General features: G+C 41.0%; 3 protein-coding genes and 1 long non-coding RNA gene across 6 annotated transcripts in view; 3 read left to right on the top strand and 1 right to left on the bottom strand.

Moving 5' to 3' along the window:
* Window positions 1-5,084: 5,084 nt before the first annotated feature.
* Window positions 5,085-6,951, top strand: LOC122530970 (enhancer of split mbeta protein-like). 2 transcript variants are annotated; one of them, XM_043658420.1, is made up of 2 exons: window positions 5,085-6,096; window positions 6,127-6,951. In XM_043658420.1, exons 1-2 carry the CDS (start codon window positions 5,613-5,615, stop codon window positions 6,291-6,293), a joined length of 651 nt encoding a protein of 216 aa, XP_043514355.1. In that variant the 5' UTR covers window positions 5,085-5,612; the 3' UTR covers window positions 6,294-6,951. The 2 variants fall into 2 exon arrangements, with proteins under 2 accessions (XP_043514355.1, XP_043514354.1); XM_043658419.1 differs by having other exon boundaries at window positions 5,088-6,951.
* A 3,280-nt stretch (window positions 6,952-10,231) lies between these two features.
* LOC122530969 overlaps window positions 10,232-26,552 on the bottom strand; it is a 44,582-nt gene continuing 28,261 nt past the window's right edge. Inside the window, exon 4 of the long non-coding RNA XR_006307157.1 lies at window positions 10,232-11,369. This is a non-coding gene — a long non-coding RNA (uncharacterized LOC122530969). The remainder of the gene's footprint in view (window positions 11,370-26,552) is intronic.
* On the top strand, window positions 10,698-14,061 carry LOC122530966 (tubulin polyglutamylase TTLL4-like). Of its 2 annotated transcripts, none has more exons than XM_043658416.1 (2): window positions 10,698-10,842; window positions 12,215-14,061. In XM_043658416.1, the coding sequence occupies exons 1-2, from the start codon at window positions 10,724-10,726 to the stop codon at window positions 13,950-13,952; spliced, it is 1,857 nt and encodes a 618-aa protein (XP_043514351.1). In that variant the 5' UTR covers window positions 10,698-10,723; the 3' UTR covers window positions 13,953-14,061. The 2 variants fall into 2 exon arrangements, with proteins under 2 accessions (XP_043514351.1, XP_043514349.1); XM_043658414.1 differs by having other exon boundaries at window positions 12,206-14,061.
* On the top strand, window positions 15,176-17,443 carry LOC122530967 (tubulin polyglutamylase TTLL4-like). The gene has a single exon (XM_043658417.1). The coding sequence runs from the start codon at window positions 15,441-15,443 to the stop codon at window positions 17,139-17,141; it is 1,701 nt and encodes a 566-aa protein (XP_043514352.1). The 5' UTR covers window positions 15,176-15,440; the 3' UTR covers window positions 17,142-17,443.

Below are 26,552 nucleotides of genomic sequence, written 5' to 3'. Positions count from 1 at the left end.
GGTATGCCGGTCTGATCGAACGTCATATCGCCGCTATTTAAAAAAAAAAAAAAAAAAAAAAATGACAATTTAATAACTAAGAACTGATGTTCCGTGGATGTCGAGTGGCAGAAGCAAAGGACAAAATAATTAAAGATCATTTTCTACGAGATGCAATTCTCGCTGACGATTGTTTCGTAATAGAGTAACTTCTTAACGAATTACCTCCTCGATAACTAATGCTACTTAATTGGATTCTCTGTCTTCTTCAATAGAATGTTTTATTAATCCATTTGCATCGCGATGAATTCCTGTCAGCGAAGTCTAGACTGACGAGAAACGAATAAATAAATACAAATGAACAACGATTTTCATAATCGACCGAGAAGTGTCTCCGGCGGTAGTAACTCGATGATCGACGTCTGTAACTTTCCTCGCAGCGAGACAAAAAAGAATCAAGGTCAATGTCTCTTGATTATAAATTTTTACTCTTATCAAGTACCACAAGTTCCCACAAAAATGGTCTGATAGTTACGCGTAAGAGCTCTACTTTCTTCCACGATGACTGTACGAACGCATTTCGAACTGTCTCTTGCCAAATATTTTTACTCGAGTTACGTGCGACAAAGCCGCGGCTGACTCGAAGGAGGACGCGCAACGATCGCTCGACTATTTCAATTGTTCCACATCGAGCGGGAGGGAAAACTGGTCGAGCGGCCAGGCTGACAATGAGGCGAAGCTGCTTCGATCGCCAAGTCGTGATTCAGCGGCGATTGGAAGCGGCGAGTGCCAAGGAGTGGCGGCGACACGCGCGTACACGTGCTCCGCGTCGCCTCGCTGGTATTCCAGTGAATCAACAAGTGCCCTAAGCCCGTGGTGGCTCTAACCGTGGCTGGCGATGCCATCGGAGATGGGATCGAGTGGCTCGCCACAATATTCATTCCTTCAACTCTTATTCTTAAACAAATCATCTTTGCATAAACGAGAATCTTCAATTCTTGAACAATATCAACAAAATGACCAATTTGTGATTTTCGTTGGATATTTTTCGCAGATGTATCTTTTAGAAGTTTAAATGAATAAAAGCTGGTGCGCTTGTATTATATTTGTATCGTAAAGTTTTTTACTTCGACATCTCCGGATGGAAATTTTATTCAACGGATAATAAAAAGCAGCGTCATTCGTATGCAGATAACTTCTACAATCACTGTAGAGTTCTTTTATACAACACTGAATTGGGAAATCTGTTCCTCTGGATCAACATTATTTTTTTATAATTAACATATCTTCTATAATTAACAGTAATATTGGAGCTGGATGAAGATGATTCGACTCGATTTTAAAACGTGACGTGTTTCAACATTGACGTCAAACGAAAAACTGAAGAATCGATAGTGACAGAGACAAAAATTGAGACTTTGATGAAATCTTAAAGTCGAAATCTTTAAGTACGTTTTAACGTGCGTGGGAAACCTTAAGGATTCGCTGGATTCGAACAGTTCAGAACTAGTAAACGAGACAATCCAGTATACTCGCAACTGAGTAATTAATAAAGAAGACATTATCGAGAAACAATTCGATTATTGTTTCGTGACTCTGCAGTGTGTCAGACTCGATCCCATCCCTAGCGATGCGTCGTCCGCAATAACGCGCGCCGCCTGGATTCCGATAAACCGGTCAAACCGATCGTACGGACAGTCCTCTTAGCTTCGTTCACATCGCAAAAAAAAAAAAAAAAAAAGAAAAAAGAGAAAGGAAAGAAAGAGACCGTCACGAGAAGAGAGAACTCGTTCCTTATCGAAAATTCGATGTCGATGTCGATGTCGAGTGCCTGGCGTGCCGACAAGTGCCACGTACTATTGCTCCGTGTCTCTCACGTGCGGCTCTTGCTTCGAAGATCAGAAGTTCAGAGGATCAGTGGATCAGATGAGGATCGGAGACGACGCGTTGCGAAGACCGATTGAACGGAGAGTGTGTAATCGTTCACGGAACGCTGTTCACGCGTATTCCACGTCCGTGGAATTTTGAATGTTCGAGAGGGGTTTCGAATATTTTCTAGATGAATTTGTTGGCTAAAATATCGGACAGATTCCTGAAATATCGATGATGTTTTAAGGTGTATTTATTTCGGAGGTTATATATATATAAAGAAAAAATTGAAAATACACAAGATTTTACGAAGAAATTACCATGGACTTACACTTAATATATATGCTCAATATACTTAATGGAACTCCATCATTCGTTTCATCCTAGTTTTTCAGCGTGAATAGAGTTGAAAAATCATTCCTGATATAGTTACACGAGAAACGTCGATGCCTGCGTTTACGTGTCAGCAGAATCTAAAGAACATTCAGAAACATTGTTGAATTTATTGAGAAATAATTCGACACGAATAAAAACCCGATGTTAATTAAAAACGTAGTTGAAATTTCAAGTACAAGAGTAAAATTTAAACGGCATCTAGGTGAATCAGAAACTGGAGACAACGCTGGGTACTTTATTGAAAATAAAAGTAAAACCCATCGTCGTCTGTTTCGTTCACGATACTAATTGAAAGTACACTTGAAACTTTGTTCGTATCTAAGTATCATCTAAAACTAAAAAAGCATCTTGCGTGATTTTTCTCCGAGATCGAAGAATAATCTGCTTCCCAGATCAAGAACGTCACTGTGGCACAACGTTTTAATAAAATTCGCACCTGACCCACTCGCGATAGTAATTACAAGCATTTTTCTTATTTAATCAAACGATCTTCGACATCTTCAACAGCAATAATAATCATGATTTTACTTATAATTCATAATGGGCAGAGAGATATTAATTCCTCGAGGTCCAAAAGACGAGAAACGATGATGTACCCGTGGTCCAGCGCATTGCACGAGTGTGTAAATTAAAGAAGGGAATATTTCACGTGCCGCGGCGGAATATTACTCGCGGGCAAGATATTTGAGGAATTAATTACCACATCGACGCGCTGTCAAGAGGAAACGAATTATTTGTTGGCGTCCATCTCCGCGTCAAAAATACGAGAACTTTTTAATTTTAATTTTAACCGACGGCGAAAGCGTTTTCGTGAAAGTCGGGGACAAAAGGGACATTCCTCTTCTTCTTTTAGTCGCGTCATCAACAATTTATTAAACAAATGACCGTCGTTTATCGTTTGTGGTTTTTAAAACAGACGCAAGACTCGCGAGTTTTGTGCAATGAATTGTTTGACTGGTAAATGGCCGAGAATTTCGTGAATCCGTAAAGATTTTAATGATTCTTTTGCAAAATATTAGATGAAATAGATGAAAATTGTTTTCTGCGAACTGTAATTTAAGCTTCATTTATTATCCGAGTTCAAATTACATTTTAGTTCAGAGTATGAACGTAGCTAGTTAAAACAACTAATTTAATGGTAGGAGATAAAATAATAATTATTTTCCGGTAGATATATAGACTTTTCGTAATTAACAACAGACTTGCTAAAAATGGTAAAGGTGGTCAATTTTTAAAAATAGAAGTTCCATTAAATTTAAAAAATTCATTGAATTTGTTGATCTGTAAACGTAAATGGACGCTCGTGTCCTTCACTTTCTGACACGACTGTTATACTTTAATCACTGGTACTGAAAGAAGAAAAAGAAAAAGAACGAAGAAAGGAAACGTGCAACGTCCCGTTTAACGTGCACGATTTTCACTGATGCGACTCCTACGCGATTCTCTGTGACGCGAGGAAACGGAACGCATTATCAAATTCAACGGAGGGAAGGGAAAAATTATTTCGCAAGTTCCTCTACGTGTAAAATCGAGAATGTTTTATTCATGAACTCATGGTGATTTTAAAAGTAACTCGACTAGTCGACGATTTAACGATTCTAATAAATATGAACCAATAAACATTGCGATAAATATGTATCAGTTTCTTGCGAGAATGGAGAACTACGCAGACGTTTCTTTCTTAATAGTTTTTACGATTTCTATTTCAATCGCGTGTGCAATCGTAGCAGTTGTTGCAATTAAGAGTGGCTTCTACCGGCGTAGGATTTAATTTCATTGTTTGAAACTTGATTTATGCTATCCTCTCTCTCTCTCTTTGGAATTCTTTTTCACGGAGATTTTATTTTCATTAAATTGTTGTTTCTCGATAAAGTTCCTGGTCAACGCGCTAACGAAAGTTTAGCAGAAAATATTTTTTTTATCTTTAGATTCAAAAATCTAGAGTCTTATTGTATGACCGCAAGCTTTGGACAATTCTTTTCTATTCTAAATATAACGAGGAGCCACTGTATCTAACAAAATCTAATTCTTTCTCGCAAATTAAATTTAACAGATCTGCATCTTCTAATCTCTATTAATCACAAAAATCCTCAAAAACATATTCAATTGCAAAAATTGTCAATCAAATTAGCCTAGAAAAATCAAATCCTGAATCCCTCCCTTCTAACGACAAGACAGAGAAACACAAGGTCAAGACAAGATAAACTCCATCAGAAAATCGGATCGGCGAACAACGTGGTAGCGCGCGCGATGGAATCGCCAACGATATCGTTCTCCCTCGGCGTTCGAGGCGGTCGAACAAAAGCGACGAACACGAGAGAACAGCCAGCGAGAGGAGGCAAGAGGACGAAGAGTACGAGGCGAGAGCGATAGCGGAAGAGAAGGAGAAAGAGCGGTGAAGATCGGAGTGCGGATCGCGCGGGTCGTCCTCGTGCTGGTCGCGCGTCATGGCGTGTGCTCGCCGCTTCTTTTTTCTTCGGGTTTCGCTGCACCCCGTTTCCACGCGATGGCCAGGAGTATAACAGTAGTGTTAGTGATAGTAGTAATAGTAGTAGTAGTGGTGGTAGAAGCAGAAACAGAAGCAACGACAGAGAGAGAGAGAGAGAGAGAGAGAGAGAGAGAGAGAGAGAGAGAGAGAGAGAGAGAGAGAGAGATCCCTCCATTCTCTCTCGGTCGAGCAAAGTACGTGCAGGTGTGCACGAAAAGGTCCTCTCCCGCGCGCTCTCTGGCACCAACGAAGAGGCCCCCCTGCGCCACTCGACCGAGCACGCTGAAACACGCTGCTCGCCGAGAGCTCATGGATAGACACACGTACAGAGAAAGAGAGAGACGGATGGAGGGAACCTGCGCCGGGCCCAACAGGCCCCCCGATCTGTGGGAACTGTTCTGCCCGCGAGCTTCCCACGATACGCTCCGGCTGCTGTGGCTGGCTGTGTGCACGGGCTGCACGGTTCACTCGTGCGTCTCTTCCCCTTTCCGTTTGCCCCTGTCCCCTTCTGGCCGACACCCTTCCCCCCGTGACTGAAGAGTCCCCGGACTGCAGCCACGGAAGGGGCAACGCGATGGGACAGTTGGTGGGAGGGATCTCCTCGCGGAGGGTATAAGTAGCCGATCCAGTCCCCACCAGAGACTCAGAACCGTCGTGAACACGGTGGGGCACACGGCTAGTCTCGGCACTCCGAGAAAACGCACACAGAAACAATCTTACACGCAAGCACGCACGCACGCACGCACGCACACGCTTGTCTTGCGTCTTTCAACTCTTATCAATCCGATCGCGGGACACGTCTCGAGTTCCCGTTTCAATCCGTTTCTGAATTTTGGTTTGTGACAAGTGGCTATCTGCGAAGAATCGGTAAGGGAGAGGCATGGCACCGCACACCAGCTACACGCCGGTCGCCAGCATGGAGTACGAAGAGCCAGTGTCGAGGACCTATCAGTACAGGAAGGTCATGAAACCGATGCTGGAGAGGAAGAGGCGAGCGAGGATCAATCGCTGCCTCGACGAGCTCAAGGACCTGATGGTGACCGCTCTGCAGGCCGAGGGGGAGAATGTGGCCAAGCTGGAAAAAGCCGACATACTCGAGCTCACAGTCCGTCACCTGCACACGCTACGAGCCGCGAGAAGGCTCACGCTGACGCCGGAGAACAGCTACGCGGACAGATTTCGCGAAGGATTCACCCAGTGCGCTCAGGAAGTATCGTCGTTTCTGTCGACGCCTGTCGCCGCGGCGGTTCACCCAGCCGCCGGTGCCCAATTGATGAGACACCTCGGTGGCTGTCTTCGACGACTCGAAGGCCCAACAACGTCCACCACTCTCGCCACCAACGCCGCCTCCACGACGACGACGATGACAACGACGACGACGTCGTCGACGACGGTGGTGACCAGCGTCGGTAAAACGACACCAGCCGCCACCAATCCATCAGCGAACGTGACCGTCAACGTGCCGCAGAACGTTTACACGCCGCCGCAGAGTCCCATGAGCGTGGCCAGTTCGTCGGGGGAGTCTACGGAATCCTCGAACGCTGTCTGGCGACCTTGGTGAAGGATCATTCTCATCGAGAGAATGAAGCTCGACGATCGATGATCCCGAGTTGATCAAACTCGGTCCCTTCCGGTTCCTTCCTGAAGGCGAAGCAAAAGAGAGACTCGTTGGCCCAGGGAGCGGGCCAGAGGACGAATAACAAGGAGGGAAAACGACGAATCATTTGTCTTCCACACGTTGAAAATTGTTGGACCTCGTTCGCGTTTGTCGAGGGACTATAGGACTTTTTGGTTAATATACTCGCACATAGGATGATAAATGTAGTTCTCGTTAAGTAATTGATAATGGTATCTCGGCACTTTCGTTCACCGAGAGGAGCTCTATCTTCTCACGCTCTCTTCTTTTTCTCTCTCATCTCCGCTATTGTATTGTAAATAAATGATGAAGCTTTAAGTGACACACGTCTGTGATAGGGTTCGATTTTTGTACCTGAGATGTAAACTATATTCTCGTAAATGTAGAAGGATTATTATTATTATTATTATTATTATTATCATTATTATTATTATTATTATTATAGATTTTAATTTGTTACGTTTAAGAGGCAAGATTCATTCTCTTTTTTTTTTCTCCTTTTTTTTTTTAGACGTAACGGTGTTTTTGTTAAAACCGATCGCACGTTGTGCATAAATCAATAAACGCATTGTTTCAATCTTAATTGTCGTTGATTTTTTTTGTAATTTGATTAACTTCCTTTTGTCGTCCTTGATCCTTTGAATCCCTTTGGTCTATTAATGACTGGTACTCTGTCTAATTGATGTTAATTAATGTTTATACCAAGAGAGAAATCTGGTATCTTATATACCAGATCAATATATCTCAGATGTAGTATGAATTATAATACCATATATTGTATGTGATAATTTATCGAAATCAACAGAAATTTGATTCTTCCGTGCTTGTAACTAATAAAATGACAAATGTGTCTTCTATACGTTGCCTTCTCTTTAAAAACAGCTTGTAAAACATTTTCGGTTGTTAATAATTAGCAAAAGATACAAATTCAATTTAAAATGATAGAAAGGATTAGAAAGGAACGACTTGGAAACATAAAATCACGGTGTCACGAATAAAATTTCTTCTTATTAAAATTCTAAAATCATTCTAAAATCATGAAATATCTACAGAGGTGGACAGAATGCATATAAAAACATATGAAATATCCTATTTTAGAACAGAAGAAATAAGATACCCTATTTTTTTAACGATATGTATGAAAATTAAATTATTAGGGAATTTTTGTTATTTGAGAATTGTTATTAAATTATTAAAGAGAATTATTATATAATTATTAGAGAAATATGTGAATTTCGAACGACTCAAACATACCAAAGTCGGCGCCTTTTCTCGATCTGCACATTTCAAGATCCATCCAAGGAGTACGCAGACTTTCGCCTGATTGACTGTATCTTACAATAATACCCAAACATGGTCTTTTACGCACAAAGATTACCATCGCGCCGTAATAACTCTACTACCTATCTACACGCGTAATTATGTACGAGTAATAAAATCGTTTCGGGATGTTGCTCTTATCGGCGATTAAAATTGTATCCTGTCAAAAAGCATGGAAACGTCTGTTTCATATACTTTCTTTCAACGATCGTCTCGCATGTATCACGTATCTTCCTTACCCGTGTTCTCGATCCATGTTAAATCAATTCTGGTGATTACTGACGCACGAGAGGAAAGAAAAAAGTCAGGGAAAAAAGAAAAAAAGAAAAAATACGCGATCCCAGTGATAACCTAATTTCGACGGATCAATGATTCGCTACTTTCACGACACGAGGACCCATCAATCGTCTCTTCTCTCGAGCTCTTCGCGCCGACCGTTTCGCAACTTACTCTACAGAATGTCCTGTAATTTTCGATCCTGTAATTTCGCCAGGCCATCGAAAGGACGGCGACTCTTTTGTCGAAAAAAGAATAAGAAACTCGCACGACACGAGAAATAAATTTTCGACTTGGCTTTCGATAAGCGAGACAGAGAGAGAGAGAGAGTTGTTACAAATCATCCTCCCTTGATTTATTAATGACAGCAATTTGACATTATGGGTCTTTGTTCTTTATTTCTGACTGTGTCTGAGGAATTTTAACAGTCTTTCAGATACCATTCGAACAATAGTTGACCAGCAGCGTGAAGAAATCAGTAGCTGAATTAAATATATACGTATTTCAGTGTTCGCACAAAATTTTTTAAAAAGTGGACTTGCATAACATTACTCTTTTCTTAATTTTCGTAACGAGTGTCGTGTTGTTTGTTACTTGAGAAAGATATTTCTGCAGTCGGTGAAATTGGATCAATTTCGAGTTGACGAATCTTCAAATCTCATTCTCTCGCAAACAAAGTCTCAAATAAAAAAAAAAAAACTCTTCTGTGCTTATTCTTCCGCCTTCGAGCCACCATTTTACGGACATCGAGTACACTCGGAAAAGAAATCACGCACGCACGCACGTTCGAGGAGTGAAATTAGAGGTATTGTAACCGCACTTCTAGCAATAAGCTTAAACTTCCCGTACATACGTCGGAACACGCATCACCGGCGATTCAAATCACTTTTCCCGCCAATTCCGGATTCACTTTCGACGCACGATCCGAAACCAAGCCTATAAATTACAGATCAGCGAACGCTGATCGAGATCGGATGGCGGTTACCGATTAAAAACCGTAATAACGCGGGGACGCGCAGATGTTTTTTCGTCTCGACGAAGAGGAAAGAGAAAAAAAAAAAAAAAAATGGGGGAAAAAAGGAAGAAAAGATCGGAGACGCATGATTGCAGCCACGTCGAATTTGCAAGCAATCATCGAAGGTTTATCCGTTAATAGTGACCGATCGAGTCACGCTTTCGCACTTACACACGAATTCATAGCTCATACATAATAATCTACCTACCTAAATATCAATTATATTGAATTAAACAAGCTTCGAACTTTAAATAAACTGTCAGCAAATATTGATTATGTCATAAATTATAAATTTTATAATCGTCAATGTAAATTATACGTCATAAACTGTAAACCTTACAACCGAGATATATATATCGTGATATATCGCGATAAATATCACAAAAACCACGTTTCTAGAATGACGTTTACAATTTTTGTGAAACTGTGGAATCCCGTATGCAAAAGATCGGAGACGCATGATTGCAGCCGCGTCGAATTTGCAAGCAATCATCGAAGGTTTATCCGTTAATAGTGACCGATCGAGTCACGCTTTCGCACTTACACACGAATTCATAGCTCATACATAATAATCTACCCACCTAAATATCAATTATATTGAATTAAACAAGCTTCGAACTTTAAATAAACTGTCAACAAATATTGATTATGTCATAAATTATAAATTTTACAATCGTCAATGTAAATTATACGTCATAAACTGTAAACCTTACAACCGAGATATATATATCGTGATATATCGCCATAAATATCACGAAAAACACTTTCTAGAATGACGTTTACAATTTTCGTGAAACTGTGGAATCCCGTATGCAGCAACTTCGATATATATCGACTCGAGTAAAACATCACCCTAATGCGCCTCTTGCTTTCCCTTCGTCTCCTCTTCCTCTCCCTGCCCCCGCCACCCAGTTTTCTTTGCCCTGATTTTTCTCCCCCTTTTTTTTTTACCCCTCCTTCTTACCGTTATTATAGGTTCCGTTTACGATCGATCGATAACGACGGCGAACCGCCAAAGTACTTACAGGGAGCATGTCCCGATCGTATCAACGATGCATTAAGCCGCAAGAGTTGTTTTAATTGACCGGTTCGCGCGTCGTTCGTCTTTCGATCCGGAACTCGGAATCGATCGATTTCACCCGCAGATAATTCGATTATAAAATAAAGCTGCTGATTTTTCTGCAATGGTTCAAACGACGGTGTAATATCCTCAAAGGGAGGGAGGGGAGGGGGCCGAAGATAGTGGCTGATTAAGTCGTTGAAATCTTGCCATCAGCGTCTGATTTTTGATAATGCATTTCATATTGAAGATGATGCCGGGATAATTTGCACAGCTGAACTTTGAACTGGAGGGTATCTTTTGGGAGCAGAAAATTTTGGAAGAATAGTGGAAGAATATTTAAGATATTTGATGATGAACGTTATCAACGCATGATATTTACACTCGACCAAAGTGTCCGTGTAAAGTTGCTCGCGAATATATTCGAGGAATTTTTTTATAAATAATACATAGAATCTCGATACAATTTCACACGTTATGCATAAATAAAAATTTCGTCTATAATATCTCGTTCGAATATTTTCGTGAAGAGACACTGTACTCACGATTGTTCACACTTACACAATACATTATTTTCATCACGTTGTTTGCATTGCTATTCGAATTGAAACTGTACGCGAGAACTCTCAAACCCACGCGCATCGTCCTGCAATCTTGTCGATTCGTTCCACCGAATCGAAATAAATGTACTCGCAATCAGTATCGAGTTCGAGTGACAACCGTGAATTTCTCTGTTTTAGGTATCGGCCAGGCTCCATTCTGCAGAATGCTGACGACAGCTGCTGTTTATATAATTTAAATAGGTACGTGACGACCTAGGAAAATTGATTAAACGGGCCGATAACGCCTCGACGATATTTAAAAAGTTATAAACGATACGTACGCGCCGTGAGATTCGTTCGGAAGATAAACTTTCTCGTCCCTCCCGATGGGATGTAATGCGGCCGACGCATCGATATGACCGTTTTTATACGGGCTGCTGTATCGTTTAAAGAGAATTATAACGATGTCTCGTCAGTGTGCGCGAAAGCGGCGATCATTTATTTAAGCCGGCGTGTACGCAACGCAACCTCGTGTCGCGTATCTATCGCGCGGAAGAATCAAACACGATTTTCTTTTGGCAGGCGAACACGCCCATACGTTCCTCCGCGAAAGTTGTTACATCGCCGCAGTGTGCAACAATGTCGCCACATGTTACGCGATACACCATCTCGTCCGTCTTCATCCGTCTCTCGTACCGTTCACTCGTACCGTGGAAAATCGCCGTTCTTCTTCGGGTTGTTAACCGTTGAAAGTATTTCAACTTCCCTTGCATCTTGCTCTTCGTGAACTGAAACAAAAAAAGAGAAAAAAATATGAGTATCAATCTCTTGCGCTGGTATGCTACGCACGTCGAGAATTTTTTGTTGAAAATTGCAACATTTTCTCAGTTTCAAGTATATTAAAAACCCTTATTAAAAATATTAAATTTATGTATATATATAATTATATATTTTAATCTCTTACCTTTATTATAAAAAATATTAAATTTTTATATATTTTGTGTAATATTATGAATAAATATTATTATATATTTATTTTTAACAAAAATATTAAATTTATATATATATATATATATATATATATATAATTATATATTTTAATCTCTTACCTTTATTATAAAAAATATCAAATTTTTATATTTAAGTAATACAAGATAGGAAAAACAAATAATAAATTTATTACTTCTCGATAATTTCTATCCAGCGATGCCGTACCGACGAGTTCGAAATGAAAGCGACGAATTATTGTGTACGGTTTGGTCACTCGTTATGGTCCGCAATCAGCTGTCCAGCGCAAGTGGTTGCACAAAAAATGATTTCGTAATGTCAAACGCGGCAACGCAGAGGAGCACTTTCGTGAAATTCGTGAAATGATGAAAAGCCTGAAACCGAAACCTAACCGGAAGTTGTCGATGTTCGCGGCGGCGCGTTGTCGATATATCTCGAGCGAGCACGCGCGTGTGGATGATCAGCGACGTTTGTAGGTTGGAGAGGCCGCGGCGATGACGCGAAACGACGAAAGTGAGAGAACGATGGCCGATCCGATTCGCTTTCGCGCCGATAGCTCGCGGAACGGCGCTCGCGCGACGACCCAACTAAAAGCAAACACGTTTCTTCACCGTAGATGTTACAGACTGTCCAGGATGGACGTAATCGCTTGCAATCACCGTCACAAGATCGCGAGCGTCGAGTACAGCGTGGATGGCGGTGACCTCGAGAGCCAGAACGAGGACGAAGACGAGGAGATCCCGCCGTTCATCGATATCGATCAACCAGTGCTAACGCTCGGCCGATTTCCCGATGCCGATGGCGACAACAAGACACCGATCGGCGACGACATACCGCTGAGGCGAAGTCTGTTCTCGAACGTGGCGCCGTACATCGCGTTCCAGTCGTTTGACTGCAACGAACCGCCGATCATGCCACACGAAGTAACCAAATACCTCAAGTGGCATCTCAGCACGATCACGCCATTAATCGTACGTCGTACATTGATCAACTCAGGTTTTCAACTGATGAAGAGATGCCAGGAGTGGTGCGGCACCTGGGGCAAGCACATGAAGTCCTCGTGCTTCAGAACGCTGAAGGAGTCGCAGAAGATCAACCATTTCCCGGGGACGTTCCAGATCGGGCGGAAGGACTGCCTCTGGTTGAATTTGAACCGGATGATGCTGAAGCACGAGGTGAAGGAGTTCGACTTCATACCGAGGACGTACGTGCTGCCGCGGGATCTCAGCTGTTTCCGTCAGGTGTGGAAAAAGGTCGGCAGCAAGGCCAAGTGGATCGTTAAACCACCGGCGTCCGCCCGGGGTGCTGGGATCAAGGTGGTTCACCGTTGGTCGCAGATACCGCGGAAACGCGCGGTCATCGTCCAGCAGTACCTGTCCAGGCCGAAGCTGATCAGCGGCGCCAAGTTCGATCTGCGCCTCTACGTCCTCGTCACAAGCTTCAACCCACTGAAGGTCTACATATACCCGGACGGATTGGTCCGGTTCGCCTCGGTCAAGTACAACGACGACATAAACTACCTCAGCGATCGTTTCATGCACCTAACCAACTACAGCATCAACAAGACCAACTCCACGTACACCAGTAACGACTGCGTCGACTCGTGCACCGGTCACAAGTGGGCACTGAGAACGCTCTGGTCCTACCTGGAGAGGGAGCAAGTGGACGTCTCCAAGTTGTGGGCCACTGTGAAGGACATCGTCGTCAAGACGATGATCGCCGGCGAGACGAACATAACGCCCCTGACCAGGGTGAACACGTCGTCCCGTTACTGTTGCTACGAGCTGTTCGGCTTCGACATCCTCCTCGACGAGAACCTGAAGCCCTGGCTACTCGAGGTGAACATCTCGCCCTCGCTGCAATCGTCATCGACCCTGGACACTGCTATCAAAGGGCCGTTGATCAAGACTGTGTTCAATGTAGCCGGCTATCAACTGCCCAACACCTTGCCGGCCGAAGAGGCGAAAAAACTGGCGGACAAGTACCAATTCGACGTGGTCTGTCAGGACTACAGGCTGCACAAGACCGTGCTCAGCTACCAGGAACGGGTGAAACAGTCGGTTTACACGAATCTGAAGAATCGGGAGGAGTATCTGGAACTGATAATCAAGAACTTGACACCGGACGACGTCAGGCAGTTGATCATGTACGAGGACGAGCTGACGCAGCTGGATCGTTTCGAAAAGATCTTTCCAACGGCCGCCAGCTACCCGTACCTCCAGTACTTCGACGTCCCGAGGTACTACAACATGTTGTTCGACGCTTGGGAGACGAAGTACGCAGGCAACAGGTCCGAGGGGATCATGAGATTGGAGAAACTCTGCCAGCAAAAGTATCACTTGGAGCAGCCGACCGTCTGTTAATTAATGTGTCGCGTTCCTCTTCACGGGACGCTGTTTTTCATGTGAAACCGTTTCACTCGTCGACGGGGCAACGTGACGCGTTTCGGCGAAGAGGAAAAGGGAGAAACGACAAAAGAAAAAAGGAAAAATCCCTTCTCTCTTTCTTTTATATACGAATACATTATAGATAAATATACATACATACGTGTATCACCATCTCGCTGTATACGAACGATCGGTCTAGATTGACGTCACGTAACAAAATGTTCACGTTCATGTGCCTTCTTTACAAGGTTGTGCAAATCCTTCCTTAGACGTACGACGTTGATTTTGGCTTGGCAATTTTACGACGTTGCGACCAAGCTCTTTCGTTTCGAATTTTGAGTATTTTCGCGGGAAGAAACAATGCAAACAATCCAGACGAGATTTGTAGAGTTCTTTTTGTGATACTTGTTGCGGAGGACCGTTCGTAGGTGTTTGATAACACGTTCATTTCTTATTATACTTTTTCTTTTTTTGTAAGACCAAAATTAATCAATATACTGGGATACTTAACTTTTTATTTGATGGAAGAATGACGATTATTGCGGAGCGTTAATTTGGTAATCATTGAAAATTATGTTAAACGTACTGCATGTGATAAAATTAGTGAGTAACAATATCAATGAAATTATCGGAATTTAAATTGGAATTTAATTTTTGAAAGACGAAGATCACTGTAGAACGTCATTTGATGATTATTATTAAAAATTATATTGATAAAACGTTTGATTTTTATTGAGGTAACGAAATTGCAGTTATTTAATTCTCGATTCACCAGAAAAAGATTATTTAACAATTAGCTGTTCGATGAAAGGATAACAATTACTATTATATGTATTTATTTCAAGATCACTCTACTGATAAATTCAATTGTTCCTTCGTTTGTTATTAATAATTCTAATATAACGGAACGTGTTAATGAACAAAATCCGAATGGCCAAGAGAATAAAAACTTATTAAAATTTTCAGTCCGAAAGCCTTAGTTTCGTGAATTTGTATCGAGTACGAAATAAAGTAAGTAAGATATAAGTAAATAAAAATGATTTCGAACATTGTACTACTGTAATTTTTTTAATTTCTAATGGTAAAATAAAAAATAAAAAAAATAAAGATTGATATCGACGTATGTTTCAATTTCCTCTCCTACATTATACTCTTCGCCATACATTTCACTTGCAATGTACATTTCAGCATCCACTTAACAAATTTCAGCCATTTTCTATTCACAACTTTGAATCATCGGCTATCGATCCCGTAAAGCTCCAACTTCAAGGCAGGCGACAGCCCAGAAAACTTTCCAACTTCGCTCCTCTCACCTTTCGTTAACCCCAACTATCACCATTTTCGGCCAAACACTTTAAATTCCCGGTGAATCTTACAACAAAACGCAAAAGTGAAAATTTAAAAAAATTTAAAAAAAAAAAAAAGAAAGGAAAACTGACGAAAGAGGCAAAGAGGAAGATCGACATGACGTCCCGATCGAATCGAGACTCCTGCACGAATACCAGCTCGAGCAAACTGTCGTTGGACTGCGGTTCGGAAGAAGACGAGATGTACTCGTACGTGGACATCACCGAACGTCTGATACTAGCCAGATCGATTCGTCGAATTAGCGATCCGGTAGGTGCTGGCGACTCGAAGAACTTGTCGCTACCGATGCGTTCGAGCCTGTTCGCCCATGTGCCCCCGTTCATCATCTTCCACGCGAACGGAACCACCACCAAGCTGCCGATCCAAATGACCAAACATCTGCTCTGGTGGATGACGAAGAAAAACACGCCGAAGATCGTGATGGCGATGGTCCGCAGGTCTGGATTCAGGACCACCAGCAAGCACGCTGACAACTGGTGCGGCACTTGGTGCAGCACGTCAGCTTATGAGAAACTCGGACGGACCAATAATTACTCCAAGATCAATCACTTTCCAAGCAGCGCCGAATTAGGCGACAAGATACTGCTCTGGCGGAACTTTCGACAGATGAGAAGGAAGTTCGGCGCGAAGCATTTCGACTACGTGCCACTGACGTTCGTTCTGCCGAGCGAGAGGCTCGGTTTGAAGGGAACGATGAAGAAGAACGGCGGGTTCTGGATCGTGAAGCCGCCGGACTGTTGCGCGGGTACCGGTATCAAGGTAGTGTCGAATCTCGACGAGATTCCCAATTATCGTTCGTACGTAGCTCAGAGGTACATCTCGCCGCCTAGATTGATCGACGGCGTGAAATTCGACATGAGGCTGTACGTGCTGTTGACCAGCATCGATCCTCTGAGGATCTACGTCTACAACGAGGGTCTGGTCAGGCTGGCCACCGTCAAGTACGTCGATCACATGAACACACTGTCAGACAGGTTCATGCACTTGACCAACACCAGCGTAAACAAGGTCAGCCCGAACTTCCAGCCCAACGACGATCCGGACGCGTGCAAGGGCAACATGTGGTCGTTGAACTGTCTGTGGAGATATTTGGCCACCACGGAGAGCGTGGACGCTGTGGAGATTTGGACCAAGATCAAGGACATCGCTGTCAAGACCGTGATATCCGCGGAACCCTCTTTGTACAGAGCTTGGAAGAGAACCTCGCTGACGACGTACAATTTCTACCAGCTTTTCGGCTTTGACGTTCTACTCGACAGTGAGTGCAGACCTTGGCTCCTCGAGGTGAACGATTTCCCTTCGATGGAACCAGACACGCCGTTGTGCAACCTCGTCAAGGGACAGTTGGCCAAGGATTATCTGAATCTAGTTGGCTTTCACGTGCCCGATCTGCTGACCGACAAGGAGTTGAGGCTTCTCAGATCGTTCTACAGGAAACACGCCATTTGCTACAATCGGCAGTTGTACTCGAACGTACTAACGTGGCAAGAGCGAAAGAAGCAGTATCATTTTTTGAACAGGAAGTACAACAGGAAGTACTACCTGAGATCGATTCTGAAGAGTCTGACGCCTGACGACGTCCGGGTTTTGATCAGACACGAGGACGAGATCGCTCAGACCGGCCGTTTCGAGAGGATATTCCCCACGCCCGACACGTTCAACTATTTCGCGTTTTTCGAGGAAGACAGGTACTACAATTTGCTGTTGGACGCGTGGGAGAACGAGTACGGACGCGATCGATCGAGAGGTATCGAGAGGCTGAGGAAACTTTGCAGAAAGAAGTATCATTTGTCTTGAAAAACACTTCAACAAATATAATATCGAGACGATGGGTGTAAAATTTTTGAATAATTTAGAAGCAATTGAAATTGACAAGTGTTTAAATAACTTTGTCGCAATACGCAAAAGATCAACCGATATTGGCAATTTCAAATGAAAAAAGTCTCCGATAAATTTTGTATCATTTTGTAAATAATTCGCCAAGTAGTATGTAAAATATTAATGTGCAGCAATTTTCTTCGACGTTTCATGAAATTCGTACAAGTTGTACATTATTTGCTTTTTTAGTTTAATCAATGGAAAAGAACAAACAAGGTACACATCGTTATACATAAAGATTAATACTATGAAATACAATATTTCAATAGTTACAAAGCGTGCAATATTTTCCGATTCCAGTGGAATTGATACAGAGGAATTGTAAAATATTAAAGTTTTATAGAAACAAACGATTAATTATTAAACTGAAATAATATAACCAATGATGATTTTCTGTAAATATATAATTAAACAAAGATTAATTTTTCACCGGTGGTGTGCATTATTCATTAAACATCGCGTTAAATTTACCTTCAATTTGTAAATTGAACAAAATATACAATAAACTTCAAACGACGTCTTATTGATTTAAAAAAATTAAATCTGAAGAACAATAGTTATTCCTCCTGAGACAAATTAATTTTATTTCACATCGTACGAAAGAAAAATAAAAAGAAAAAGTATTAAAGACGCGCAGCAGGAGAAAACTTTATTCGACGCAAACAGGACGATAAAAAAAAAAAAAAGAAAAAGAAACATATAGAACAATTCGGTTAAAATTAATCGCTACATATTGCCTTGCCAAAATTAAAGTATCAAAAACGGCGGAAGATTGACAGGGTAGATAGCTGGTAGGCGGCTATAGTCATTTTACGCGTAATTGGAACGGAGCGGACCTTCGAGGAATTAAATAGTTTCACGGCTGTAACACAGCGTCGGGTTTAATAAATCCGTACTAACAATTTAATGTCTCTATTGTGACCGCGACGGCCGACGGTACCGGCAACTGAACTTGATTAGGTTAATACGAAAGGGGACCAGATTTCTTCGCTTCCGCCCTTTAAATTCAATTACCAGACTGTGCTCCGTCAGTTAAAACATCGTGTGTCAGTTTTGCCCGGAGGAAGTAGGATCACCCGACGAAATCAATTATCTATGAAAATCATTCGTTTCGAATCCTCAGCGAGGCTTTGTATTACTCGTTCGGGAACTACCGTGTTAGGAAAAAAAAATTACAGATAGTGAATATATTACTTATTATACCAACTCCAAGTACAAGTTTACGTGCAAGACCTACAGCGAATTAGTCATAACTTATTAACCGATAGTAATTTGTAATAATATTACAACTTCTACTAAATTCGTTTTGAATCGTCAAATTATTTTTTAATATTTGTCGATTTTTAGATATCAAACGAATCCTTGGAATTCAATATTGGGATTTGGAAAGCTTCAATATTAAAAGACAAATTGTTTAGAAAAAATTTTGTCCTCTGGATTAATATTCAGTTAATGATTAATACACCAAAAACTTGTATCAACGTATAACTCGTTATCCAAATATCAAGTATTAAATTTACTAGAATATTTGTTTCGACTCTCAAATAGTCGAATGTAGATCACGATACTTGCACTCCGATTATTAAATTACCAAGGTTATGAATTTGTAACATATAAGCTTTTTCTGTATCCTCTACGATCAAAGATAATTAAAATTAAAATTAAAATTAAAATCTAAAATTAATATCCTGGAATTGGTAACGCTCGAGTTGTTTCATGTATTAATTCTAAATATTAATTTAAAAAAAAAAGATCACCGTGTGCGCGCGTTGCATTTTGGCATCAAGTTTTGTACGAACGAATTTCATTTACGAAGAAAAAGAAAAGAAATGAAAAGAAAAGGGGCGAAGAGCCGTGGCCTGTCAAATACGGGCAGCCAGCGCTCGTTTGAAGACAATGGGCTCGCACAGTGCCACGACAGTCAATGAATTGATATCGTTATTGTAACAACATAATAGACATATTTTCTTATTGAGATTGCAGTCAACTGTATGTGTAACATGCGCGCCACGTCGGCCCGCCTTTATGAATGCATTCATTCATGCGAGTCGTGCGTATGTGTTACGCAACTACTACAAACTTCATCGTGTAAGGCTAAGGACCCCGTCTTCGTATTGGGGAAATTTTGGGCTACCTCAATAAATACACGACCCGTGACAATTGGATATTTGCAATGAACATTTCATTTTTTTTTTTTTAATTTCGAATTTTAAACGACAATTACGATCGTAATATAGAAACGATGAAGCAATCGTAACGCGACTGAAATTAAATTTTTGACGCTAAAAGTAGCAAGATGATAGTTTTATAATCTTCAACATGTAGTTTCGTAGATTTAAATTTTTTTAAAAATCGATCTAGATATATTTTTGTCGTATATATTTGTAATATTTTTATTTGACAAGCTACATACTGTATTCTGTATCTACTTGTTTAATATATCTGCATAAAATCATTCATTCCACGAAAACAAATCAAACGTAGATCTTTCCCATGTACTAGATTTACGAAAATATATAATTACACTTTACTATTACATTTTTACATCAGTGAAATTGTATTTCTACCTTTTTACTTCGTTCGTTGCACACGTTGATCGAAAGCGGAGATTACTGTGATTGAAATCGGCTGGGAGTCGATTTATCACTATTTTTAATCCCTCGGAGGACTTTTTGTGGATCCATTAACGATCGCGCTTTGTCACTTGCTCAAATTGACGAAAGTCTAACGAAAGACGATTTCTCGGAAGGAACGCTGGTTATAGCCTAATTCGTGGTCGAAATTACACGTCGACCATGGATGGTAATAACAAAGGGAAGTAGAGTAGACAAAGTTCAACAGAATGAAAAAATCGCTCGTTATCCCGTTAGAATTTTATTGCTTATTCATGTTCCAAATTTGATCGTGTGACTTTTCAGAACTAATTTTCACGAAAATTGTGAAGTGGAAGTCTCATAAGTGAAGTCTTGAACGAAAAAAATGCCATTCTATCTACCCAATTTATCTCTTCATGTATCAGATTGTGTAATAAGTTCGTTCGCGCCGTGAACGACGAAATTAATGCGTATTCTTTGCAAATGAATTAAGTAACTTTGAGAGTCTCGTCTTTTTATCGAAAAACTATATGAACGTGATATTTCTATTTCTGCCTCTCTTATCCGTAAAGAACATCCTTCTCAAAATAATCAACATTCCAATGTTAATAGTACGGTGAATATTTCAATAAACTGAAGTCGATCGTGAATGAACGATTCTCTTTATATTTTAAATATCTTCAATTTCATATTACCAGGGCTGGGGAAAATTCGAAATAATTCAAATATAAAACAGTAAACATTGAAATATTTGCATGAGTAAATACTATTTGGAAATACTATATCATATAATGCTTAAATGAAATACTATTTCGTTTAAATCATGAGAAAATACTATTTGCTACTTTCACTCGGATTCAAATATCGAAAATAGTGAATTGAAAAATAAGACATAGAAATTTTAAAACTGAACATATTTCACAATTATCACTCGCTGTCTTCTATTCTGTTAGGTTGATACATTATAAATGTTGACGAGCGTAGCAACCAAGGTTGGTATGTGTGTTGTGTGAATGTTGTGTATTGATAGTTAGGAAAAATAGAAGATGAACCAGATGAAGAAGAACGAGTAGTATTGTATGTACGTCCAAAGTGTGATAAAAATATAAATAAGATAAGTATATACGGCTATGTGAGAGATAAACGTGGTACGTGTATACAGATATATGAGATATAAACGTGATACGTGTATACGTATATATATATAATATAATATAGCAAAATAATATTTCATCAAATAGTAATATTTCACAGAATACTATTTAGAATAATGGTATTGCAACAATGGTATTGCATATATATATACTATTAGTTGCAATACCGTTATTCTAAATAGTATTCTGTGAAATATTACTATTTAATGAAATATTATTTTCTTATATTTTAATGAAATACTTATTGCACAATACTATTTCCATATGTAACTACACACATGAAAAAATATTTAAATTCTATTTACTATTTCATATTTACTATTTCTCCCCAGCCCATATTACACTTGAAATATTTAGTGTTCGTTTTCTTTTCACATTTACAACATTTATCTATGCCACACGTTCCTCTGTTCAATGTCGATGGATTATGTATATTGTTCTGAATTTTCTACATGGCATACGCATACTTTTATCCTCGAAAACGTAACATTCTTCCTTCTGACCACTTAAATTGCATTATTTCAGCACCTTTGCATGACGAATCATCGTCTCTCCACTTCCATCTACGCGTCTTTCATATGCTCAATTTATCACTATAATACCGATAATGTGTGTCTCCTGCACAAACAGCAATCAACCATAACTTATCCTCGCCGATGCTTTATGTAGGTTAGCACAATTTACTTTTACAGCTTTTTGCTCGTATCTCTTCACTCGCAGAACGCCGTTTATTAAACGCACACGATCCATTTGCAACATTACACTCACACCCTTAAATCGTAATTGTACGCAAATCAGCTTTCACGTGTGACGCTTGTTTACAAAACTGTTTAAACCTGGACTCCGGGGGACAAGGTGTACCAAGTTTACAATGTAACCACTTTTTTTTTTTGCCGATTGTGACGTCACGGTCGTCCGAACTTCATTATCGGCCGAATTAACGCGATCCCGATCAATTAACGAGCTTATCTCGCTGAACCGGTCGGGGGAAAGTAACGTCTCCACGACACACTTTTTAACGCAGTCGGCGCCGCTGCACGCGCGGCAATATTTATTGCCGCCGAACTATGGGGAAATATGGGATTAATCACTCTCTTTCTCTCACTCTCTCCGACGATGTACGCAAAAAGTATTTTTAATGAGTCCGGAGATCACAGGCAAAGATTACGCGTGTTATGGACGGCGATGTAAAAAAAAATTTTCGCCGAGAGTGTCAACCGGCCTGAAATAAGTTATTAACATGTATCCGCTATAACGTTGAACGACGACGTTATGGGAATGTTCGATGTATCACGCCGTTACGTAATTTTAAGGAAAGTACGTAATTTTCGGTTCATTTTCTAAAAAAGAAGAGAACTAATTTCAGACGCTAGATTTTTCGAGCCATCAAACAGCGATAATTCGATACAATACGCAATTATTTAATTATGGTTTGATTGTTTTGTCATTAAATACGGTGAATTTTATGAAAATTCCAAAACAGACGATCGAAGTTTTCTTGAATATTTTAGCTGCCTAAGATATTCTAATGTATGATAATTATATTTATATTGTTTTTTATATATTTATGTTATACTTCATATATTATTGTATTTATATTTTTTCTGTGTGATAATTATATTTATCTTGTTTACCGTTTACATTTATTTGTAACAAGCGAGGTTTCACATCGGATCTTCCTTCTACCGAATGTTTCGCAAGCGAGCCCGTTTCAATACAAAGATACGTGTAAAATCGCGCAGCATACCGGTAGCGCAATATTTCTGAAGACCCGAAAGAGATCGGGACACGCGTTTCGAACCCATAAGGTGCAATTTTTATTAGAAGCGTTCGTCGTAAACATTTGAAACGATCCCCGATACGACTTCCGACCACACGGTAGTTAAATGTTGCTCGGAGATTCCTTAGTTACGGCTTACATACGTGTTAAAGTCAGCTGTAGATCGGTGTATCGCGGTGCGTTTTTCAACGATCTTTACGATTGTCGGTAGCGCGAATATTTCAGGCGATGGTGCATCGTACAACGAGTATATTGATTTCCAACGGGCGTATTACTGGGCAAAGTCGGTGCACCAGCTCAACCGAGTGGGTTCGCCACTTTGAATTCATTCCATTATTCATTCGCGGCAGGATTTCTTTCTTTTCAAACGAGATACGAAGGTACAGAGTTTCGAGCTTCGAAGTCGATTAATCTTCATAGGTTTATCTCGGTATCTACAAGAGCGTAAAATTATGATACATAATTTCCAAATGGTGAATGCAACGCGAGATATTAATTTGCTACGCAAGGTTTGTGGATTTGACATGTTAGAAGTGACGTGAGATTTGTTCTCGCGTAGTTCTAACTCGATAGATGCAATTAATTAATCACGAATAATTTTGATTCGAAGATAGCGTTTGTCGGCTGGCTTGTGTTATTTGTTGAAAATTACCGAGGATGCGATGAACTTAGATAACGTAAAGTCATCGACGAGTTGGAAATTTCAGAGATGGGAATCTCTCTAAATTTCTTTCTATAGAATAAAATACATCGAGAACAATTCTGCGAAAATCTTGACCTTAAAAAAAAATCTAAAAACGATCTGATAATAATGGGAAAGAGGGAAGAAAAGGAGAAAGCAGAGTTTTACGACAATCAAATATAAAAGCTGACTTTGAGGATTTTGAAACGTCGTACTCTTGAACAAAATCTGAAAAAAATACAAGAAAACTTCTTACAACATTTCCTTTTCTTATGTCGAGTCGATCTCCAATCAAGACAAAAATCTTCACTGATGTCCAACGTGTTGGAGAGCAAAACACGTACTCCAAAATCCACCACGATACCATACGACTTCCACAGAAAACCGGTGCGAACAGAACGATCCGAAAATAAATAAAAAAAAGAGGAAAGAGTAAGGTAAAGAACAGAATTCCTACAGCTATAACGTCTCCGATCAAAAAAAAAAAAAAAAAATACAAACGTCAACATGCTCCGAAAAACGTAGAAGAATCCTTTAACGAGACAACTGAACAAATACAGAAGACATGTTAACAGAAGTTTCTCAATTACATAATCCAAAAATCCTTAACAACGTGGATGCTGCGAGAATCTACCTCCGCGACACCGTAACCTCCAAAGAAATCCGGATGGAATAAAGTAGCCCGTGGAGAGAAACGAAAGGGGGAAAGAGACGAAGAAAAAAAAGAAGGAGCGGAATTCGGCGGCTTGCGGGGGCGTGCTGGGGGCCGGGTAACGACTTAATAAACCGTTCGGCCGGGTTGGGTGTGGGCGCGCGGCTGGTCTCTTGGCCCCCGGGGTGGTAGGGGGCCAGGGGCACGTGCACCAGCGTGCAGCGAGCGAGCAAGCAAGCAAGCAAGACCTGGGTCGCGGTCGCGGTCGCGGCGACGGCGGTGGTTGTTAAAGCTGAAAAGTGGGAGGCGAAGAGCCGAGGAGAAGAGTACGCTGAGGACGGTAGTCAGGTGCGTCGCGTGCCCCCTTCTCCCGGCACGTAGTTAGCTCGTGTTTTGTTTTGAGAAGGCTTAACAGCGTCCGTTCCCACGCTTCCGCACGCCTGCCGCCCGCCACCGCCACCGCCACCGCCACCGCCACCGCCGCCAAGACCATTTCGAATTCGTTGCGCGCCGTGGATTTCGCGCTCGAACGTGCCGCTAAACCTCGCCGCCATCTACGTACGTTTGTACGTGTACGATACATGCTCCTCGGACTCGGCTCGCTGCGGTGGACCCGACGTTGATTGCGTCGTCACCGTGATTCCTGCCGACGCGAAGCGTTTTCACGGGCGGCTCTCGTTCTCGTCGTGGAAATCGCCGGGGCGGATGATGGTCGAAGCGGGCTGCAGGTAGCGATGGCATCGAATCGAGCACGTTGTTGAGAGTCTAAACGATAAGTTCGTAGGATTTGGTTGCTACTGTTGTACTATTAAACGCGTATTAACTGAAATGAGCGACGCGGCGACACCGACACCGGTTGGGTCACTTTTGACCCATAGCTGATCCTGAATTTTTGCTACACTTGCTTTGCACCTAGCTTTCTGGTACAACAGTATGTTACCTAATGATGTTTGCGTTATTTTTATGTAACGCCTCAGCCAAAATTTCCAGAAATATCTGCCTTTGAAACTTTGCTTCTTCGCTAAAAGTTCTGGGTCAATGGTGACCCGGTGTCTGAAAGTTTCAGCTTTGAGACTATTGAATTTTATAGGTCTAATCTCTGCACTTTCTACGAGTATTAAAGTAGGTTATCTCGCCAAGAAAGGGCTTGTGAAAAATTCGAAACTTTATACTGAAACTTTATAAAGATTACGTGTATGCTTGCAGTACGTTGTTGTATGTACTTGATCCCATCGCTAGCAAGGTTTAAATGACAGCGAGATTTGAAACGACGCGTTAAGCTCGCTGGATGAAGATGTGCAGAAGAGTTCTCGCGGTTTTTTCGAGTGGATACATTCGTGGAAGAAAGGATTAGATCATGAGGGTCGCGGCTTGGGTTAATTGAGACGGTGATTGGTGACTCGGAGTTCAATTCGGTGATTGCGTGGAACGGAGTATTATTCTACTTCAAAGAAACCGAACAACTATTTGTGAAGATTATTGAATTTTAATATGCCTATTGTTCATCAGTACAAGCAGTTTTATGCTTACACTTGTGGACTAATTTGGAGAACGCACACGTGTAAAAACGTCAAATATTCAAAGTCTGGGCTTGATTTTTGCAAAAGTACGATAATTTCACGGAATATAGTTGAATCTAATGCTCTAATCAACCAAAAATAGGAAAGTAACTTAATTGGCAGTTAAAACGCAGCACGTGCAATCTCTGCACCAATAACGAGGAAATATCAATTCAAACTACCCGTACAACAAAAGTCAAAAGTGATAAATAGACGTATCTAGAAAATGGTTAGTCACTGTAGCAATTATTTTCTTGCAAATACATAATAAAATCTGTCGTAAATCAGGCTTCGGTTTCGCTTGAAAGGAGGAACGTTCGAAGTCGAAATAACGTGAGTAGGCACAAACTTTTGCACCGGTGTGTACGCGAGAGATTCGCGCGTGCACGCTGCGCTCGTGCGACACGGCACGCTCTCCCTTATAACAGAGCCCGCGTTCTTTTACATACAGAGTGGGCCATTGTTTTCAGCATTACAATAATCTAGCTCCCGACTTCTTGCCTTCTTGTTTCCCTCTTTTGTTCTCCCGTTTCTTGCTCGTACGGCTCACTTCCCGACTCTCGCACATCCTCCGCGTTACTTCGCACCCCTCCTCTTACTCGTTTTCTTTACATTCGCTTTTGTTCTCCGTTCCTTCTCTTGACGCGAGATCCTTGCGTTTCATTCCTTTATGTGAAATACTATTTATTTATTCGTCACTCTATATCGTCAACATTTCTCGTGTATCTCAGTGCAAAATTAATTTACACTTTGACTCTGGTATAATCGAATTAAATTTCGATGGACTGAATAATGAAATAAAAATACTATAATTGTCAAGAGATGCAAATACGTTGTAGACAATTTTAATAATTTTATTAGACGCAAGCTAAGAGACTAAATTCAAAATTGTCAAATTATTAAACACTC

The sequence above is a fragment of the Frieseomelitta varia genome, unplaced genomic scaffold, assembly GCF_011392965.1.
Source record: "Frieseomelitta varia isolate USP_RPSP 00005682 unplaced genomic scaffold, Fvar_1.2 scaffold_37, whole genome shotgun sequence".
In the NCBI taxonomy this organism is placed as follows: Eukaryota; Metazoa; Arthropoda; class Insecta; order Hymenoptera; family Apidae; genus Frieseomelitta; species Frieseomelitta varia.
The sequence above is the reverse complement of the archived record's forward strand: the minus strand, read 5'-3'. Positions and strand labels throughout refer to the sequence as shown.

What these genes read in the sequence shown, in the direction of transcription:
- LOC122530970 (XM_043658419.1), top strand. Translation starts at nt 5,613, where the DNA reads ATGGCACCGCACACCAGCTACACGCCGGTCGCCAGCATGGAGTACGAA.
- LOC122530967 (XM_043658417.1), top strand. Translation starts at nt 15,441, where the DNA reads ATGACGTCCCGATCGAATCGAGACTCCTGCACGAATACCAGCTCGAGC.
- LOC122530966 (XM_043658414.1), top strand. Translation starts at nt 10,724, where the DNA reads ATGTACTCGCAATCAGTATCGAGTTCGAGTGACAACCGTGAATTTCTC. An exon ending in TGTTTATATAATTTAAATAG is followed by an intron (nt 10,843 to 12,205) that starts GTACGTGACGAC and finishes TCTTCACCGTAG; the next exon opens with ATGTTACAGACTGTCCAGGA.